The sequence below is a fragment of the Budorcas taxicolor genome, chromosome 17, assembly GCF_023091745.1.
Source record: "Budorcas taxicolor isolate Tak-1 chromosome 17, Takin1.1, whole genome shotgun sequence".
Taxonomy (NCBI): domain Eukaryota; kingdom Metazoa; phylum Chordata; class Mammalia; order Artiodactyla; family Bovidae; genus Budorcas; species Budorcas taxicolor.
In genome coordinates, this window is record NC_068926.1 from 7,367,271 (window position 1) to 7,373,277 (window position 6,007).

Genomic DNA, 6,007 nt, shown 5'->3' on the forward strand with positions numbered 1-6,007 from the left:
GCAGATTCATGTCCATTGAGTCAGTGATGGTGTCTATCTCATCTGCCACCCCCTTTCTCCTTTTCGCCCTGTCTTTCCCAGCATGAGGCAGGGTAGAAGTAACAGCAAATTCTGAGGTTCTTACTCCCAAGGCCATCAGCTGAACTGAGAACAAAAAATTAGAGACTTGAGCAGAGAAGGTATAGAACAGAAAGGGTGAGTGACTAGTAAACACTGGATAGCAGACAAATGCCCCCTTAATAGAGACCAATAGCCAGCTTCTCTACTTATCTAGCCAACTTCAGCTTGACCATTAAGGTTTTCAGGGGGGATTTACCTCTAGAGAACACAAGACAGTATTTATATTTTTAAAAGACAAACCCACAGAAACCTAGACGGCAATAAGCTCTCTTCTTCCCACTGCACGGTTTAGGACAGTGGTTCACCAAGTGTGGCTCCTGTCACCAGCGTCTCCTGAAAATTTGCCAACTGCCAACTTGCAGACTTCACCCTGGATCTACATCATCAGAACTTCTGGGGGCAGGCCCTGCAGTGTTTTAACACGCCTTTCAGAGATCTGAGAACCACCTTGGCTTCCCTGGTGGCTCAGATGGTAAGACTCTGCCTCCAGTGCAGGAGACCTGGGCTCAGTCCCCGGGTTGGGGTTACCCCGAAAGGCTGTGACAACCTACTCCAGTATTCTTGCCAAAGAGTCAGATACAAGTGAGTGACTTTTGCTTTCAAAACTTCAACCATGTAAAGAAAGGGTTTCCTTTTCTTCACCATCTATAATACTTCCAGACCATTCCTGCTTAAAATAGATCTTACCCTTTCTTGGCTACTTAGTAACTAAATAAAATATACACAAAAGGTAAGAAAACTTCACCACAAATCAGAACATCTTAAATAAGCTGTCAGGTTATTTAAAAAGAATGTTCAGGAAAAAAATACCACAAATAAGATCTTTTATTTGTCACCATTAAGAGTCTGCATTTTAAACCGATTCTTGGACTGGTGGCTCGTATCCATCAGCTCGTTCAACTTTAGCACCTGTCTCATCCCCCGTAGCTTTTCCAGAACTACTACCTTCACCATGTAGCTCCATGAGTTTTCCCACTAAAGAGAAGAGAAAAATTGTTAGTTACAGTCTACCATATCTTGAAACATGTTATCAGTACTCCATAATACTATACAAGGAAGACAGGAGAAAACAAATCAACACCTGACCTCAAAAAAAACAACACTTTTCTACACAATTTTTTCTACACACAAAAAACACAACCTTTTCTACACAAACTACTTTTCTACACAATTTTCTTTCAGAAATCCTGTGACTTCACTTACATTCAAATTTGGGCTTCTTCAGCATTTTTACTTTTCTAACGAAGACATCATGGAGTGGATAAATAGATTGGCAAGCCTTTTCTATGTCTTTTCCAATGCTATCTGGAATCCTGCAAACCAGAAATGGTAAGTTAGAATAAACCTACACTTCATTTAATCCACAATCATCCTCGTTCTGTTATTGCCCTTCATAAGCGGTTAAATAATTTGAACTATACAGCTACTTAATAGCAAAATCAGCCCTTCTGAATCCAAGCGTTATACACCTTTTCCAAACACAGGTCTAAGCAACTGCATGGGAACATCAGAAAAATGTTAAGTTTTATCATCGGACATCATATGGGACCGAAACATTTGTCATCATTTATTCCCATACTTAATTACAAAAGGTTTGTATTTTCTAAGGCAAAGATGAGTCCTGAGCTTCAAGTCTCACTAAATGCCCAAATGCGAAACCATCAAGTAACATTTACTCAACACTTAACACGTTTTCAAGAGATGCAGCGAGACAGTTTCAGATCATTTGAACACAGTTCTGACCACACCTTGTCTCACGCGCTTTTCCTTATCTGAGGGTTGTATTGTAAGGAAAGCACTTACAGTTTATTGACCACCTCTTTCAGGTCGTTGGTCTGCACCTCTCGGGTCATGATCTCCATCATCTTCTTGCGGATCTGGCGCACCTGCTGGTGCTGGGCGTAAGAGGTCTTCCGAATCTGATTGTTGCGCTTTTTAGTAAAACCCACACAGAACAGACGAAGCAAGTAACCATCGGTAGTCTTGACGTCAACGTGAGCTTCAATCATGGTCTAGTGAAAAAATGACACTGTCAGTTACACCAGTCTGAAAGTTATCAATTTTTATCCCTCAAATTCCAATTTTAAAAAAGTGGAAGGTCAAGTATTCATTACACAATATCAAGTATAATATAAATGGGCTATTTAATTTATAGAGTTAATGTCCTTGAAGTGAGCTTACCAACAGTTATCTTGAATTCTTACTATCCTCCATATCTAATTTAAACAATGAGTCCTCTCGGCTGTATTCCCCATCTCCTCCAGGTAGGTTCTTTAGCCTCATTATCACTATCTGCAAAGAACCCCCTCTTTTACATACACATGCTAGCCTTTAACAATCTGCTCCTCCCCCAATCAATTTCTTAACTCTGCAAGTGAACAAAAAATGGGTTCTAGGAGACTCTACAATACTGACATCTAATGTAATAACACCAAACATATATTTTAAAATGTCGTTTATGTTCCAAACCAAAGCCACAATAAGAATTAAATATTCCATTTCACGGCTAAAACATAATTTTAAAAAATCCATAGTCTTAACACTACCTAAATTCAGGAAGATTTGCCCTCTTTGCTTTTTCTAAATTTTATGCTTTACTTTCAAAAAACCAATATAATGCAATCATAGTGAAAAACCTTACAGAAATACTTACAGAAATACTATTAAAACCTTAGGGGAATGTCAGAAATGTAACACTATAATCATTATGTCATTTGGGACCGAAACATTTTGTCATCATTCCCACACATAAAACATTCCCAAATGGTATCTGAAACAATATCATTATTTCCTGTAGTTAAAACTAACTTGTAGCAAATGCTTTCTGTTAATAAGTTCTGTACAAAGCATGTTTACATGGATCTTTTATCCTGATTCCATGAGCTAATGTTCTTACCTACATTTTACAGATTTTAAAAAAAACAAGGCTTAGCAAGCTGTAAGTTACTTTTTATAGCAATAAAGGTCCGTCTAGTTACAGCTATGGTTTTTCCAGTAGTCATGTATGGATGTGAGAGCTGGACCACAAAGGATGAACACCAAAGAATTGATGCTTTTAAACTGTGGTGTTGGGGAAAACTCTTGAGAGTCCTCTGGACTGCAAGGAAATCCAACCAGTCCATCCTAAAGGAAATCAATCCTGAATATTCATTTGGAAGGACTGATGTTGAAGCTGAAACTCTAACACTTTGGCCACCTGATGTGAAGAACTGACTTATTGGAAAAAAAGGGGACAGCAAACGATGAGATGGTTGGATGGCATCACTGACTCAATGGACATGAGTTAGAGCAAGCTCCAGGAGTTGGTGATGGACAGGGAAGTCTGGCGTGCTGCAGTCCACGGGGTCAAAGAGTTGGACAGAGTTGGGCAGCACCTAGCGACTGGAATGGACTGAACTAAACTAAAAAGTTACTTTTCAGAGACTGTAACTGGGAAAAGGAAACAAAATTCCAGTCTCACTCCAGAGGCTCTGCCTCTCCTACTGAACTGTACAATAGACAAAACTAACCCAATAGCCCCTTTTCATGATAAAAGTCACAAGATTTTGAAGTTCAAAGGTGTTCTGAGGACAGGCAAAGCCTAAACTGCAAACCTGTACTAATTCATGCAAACCTGTGCTAATTCATGCAGCAAAAAAAACTTTGATGATAATCCAATATTAAATCCTGAACTCAGTTTAAGGGCTTCCTGGGTGGCTTACTGGTGAAGAATCCACCTGCGGTGCAGGAGACACAGGTTGCATCTCTGGTTGGGAGGATCCCCTGGAGAAAGAAATGGCTACCCATTTCAGTATTCTTGCCTGGGAAATCCCATGGACAGGAGCTTTTCCAGCTATAGTCCATGGGGTCACAAAAAGAGTTTGGGGACAACTGAGTAACTAAACACCACCACCACTGCTGTTGCTCAAGTTCAAAAGTCCACACTCAATAGCAAGAAAATATCACAGACTTGAAATATAAACAAAGAAATCTAAACTTCAAATGAACACACTCCTTCCTGACATTAAATCATGCTATCTTTAGCCGTGCACATTACAGCAACATGCATGTTCTTCTCACCTGCCATTTTTTGACCATGGAGCACATTTTGTCACGGGTAAGATCCATACCATGAAAGTTAGTCAGGCAGTTTTTGCCCTGAACATCCTCAGTAATTAGCTTGAATTTTCTAAATGCTACTTCATCATTCTGCAGATCAGCAAGACTCACTTCAAAAACACGACCTTTGAGGCCATCAGATGCAATTTCTATAAAACAAGAATCAATTGTTAATGTCAGGAACAACGTAAACAAAGCCAAGCCAGCTAAGTTAATGTTCAAGCATTATGAAAATTATAAAGACCTTAACTTTTGTTAACCAAATCCATATGGTCACCAATAACTTACTGACAGTGCTTATTAGAAGCTCAAAACTAACCACGCACGTTTTACTGGTAATTCTTAAAAAGTACCATCCTGCTTCCACAACCACCTTAGGACAAACAGTCCCCAGTGGGGCCAAAGTCGCAATCAAAAGCTAACATTTCCTTAAATATCACACCACAGAACGGATAGTAGACCAAGATACACGCATGTCTCAAAGGAAGAAAAACACAAACGGAGAATAAGATACTCACTGGTTCCTTGAGTTCTCGTGACCAATGTTTTCCCAATATTCCTTATATTGAACATGGCTGGTGCTTTCACATCATACCAATCTTTTTTAGAAAATGGGTCAACCCTGTATTTAAAAACATGCTTAAGTTTTAAAATCACGTAATTGTTTTGAACCTTCCTCATTCTAACTACTTTAAACGGCTAACTAAATTCCTCTCAGTGAGGTGAGGGACGCACACGTAATCTAGCTCTTCTCACCAGGTCCTTGTGCAGACCTGGCACTCCAGTCAATTAATTATGCCACGAACATAGACCCTCTCCCCACACCACCGGTCCTTCCACCATACCAACACTGCCTCCGTCAAGCAACGTCTCTTCACTTTTACTGTTTCGTGAAGACACAACACTGGTAACCCGCACACTTTAGGACCTCGTGCTAGCTTACTGGAAACTTCCAGCTTCCACCTCGCCCAAGCAGCGGAGAGACGCGGGGTCCTGAGTGAACCACACAAGTGTCTTTCACATCTCCAGATCTTAGAGAGGTATTATCCGTGGAATTTACGAAGCCCATGATCCCACAACTCCTGTCCAACTCGCGACAGAAATCTGACTCAAAAGGGGCGCGCGTTAGGCCCAGAAGGCCAGGGGAAAAACAGCCCGCCTCAAAGCAGCACCGGCCTCCGCCGGGCCGCGGTTCGCAGTTTACCAACTACGCACGGCCATCGCAATCCAGTTAGAATCCTCGCCATCCGGCTTACTCTGCGGCTCAGAAACCACTCGCCGACTCCAGTAGGGATCCCCCAAAGCGGAGGCCGCGACAGTTGCCACTTACACTTTCTTCTTGGCTCCCTTTTTGCCTCCTTTCGTAAGGCGCTTGTTCTTGCCGACCGCCATGGTGCCGCTCAGAGAGCCAAAAGGGCGGAAGTGCAATTCGCGCGAGAACTTAGGCGTGCGGGGCGGGACGCGCTGTCTACGTGACCTTCGACATTACGCTCTTCCGGCCTCAAGAATTATCGCGACAACAGAGAGAGGCAAGCGTCCGACTGTGCCTGCGACAGCGCCCTCATGTGTGTGGAGGCTGTGCAGAATGCCGCGGCCGCTAGTTGAGAGGCCGAGCTCCGGAAGTGCTGGCGCTGGTAAAGTGAGGTGCGGGCTCCTGGTAATGATGGTTCCCGAGGCTCTGGAGTCCGGAAGTAGGGTTCCTAGGAAGCGGACTCCCACTCAGCGTCGTTCAAAGCTAAACTCACCGTGTCACTTTCAAGCCTGTTTCTTCTCAAACCCCAAGCCCGTG

General features: G+C 42.4%; 1 protein-coding gene and 2 non-coding genes across 4 annotated transcripts; all 3 read right to left on the reverse strand.

Annotated features, from left to right (window-relative positions):
- Positions 1–285: 285 nt before the first annotated feature.
- RPS3A (ribosomal protein S3A) lies at positions 286–5,657 on the reverse strand. Of its 2 annotated transcripts, none has more exons than XM_052654379.1 (6): positions 5,549–5,657; positions 4,737–4,840; positions 4,180–4,367; positions 1,924–2,132; positions 1,324–1,433; positions 286–1,095 (listed from the first exon to the last, which is right to left on the reverse strand). In XM_052654379.1, exons 1-6 carry the CDS (start codon positions 5,608–5,610, stop codon positions 974–976), a joined length of 795 nt encoding a protein of 264 aa, XP_052510339.1. In that variant the 5' UTR covers positions 5,611–5,657; the 3' UTR covers positions 286–973. The 2 variants fall into 2 exon arrangements, with proteins under 2 accessions (XP_052510339.1, XP_052510340.1); XM_052654380.1 differs by having other exon boundaries at positions 5,475–5,603.
- On the reverse strand, positions 1,624–1,692 carry LOC128062696 (small nucleolar RNA SNORD73). Its single transcript, XR_008200846.1, has one exon. It is a non-coding gene; the product is annotated as a small nucleolar RNA SNORD73 (small nucleolar RNA).
- On the reverse strand, positions 2,799–2,861 carry LOC128062697 (small nucleolar RNA SNORD73). The gene has a single exon (XR_008200847.1). It is a non-coding gene; the product is annotated as a small nucleolar RNA SNORD73 (small nucleolar RNA).
- Positions 5,658–6,007: the final 350 nt, after the last annotated feature.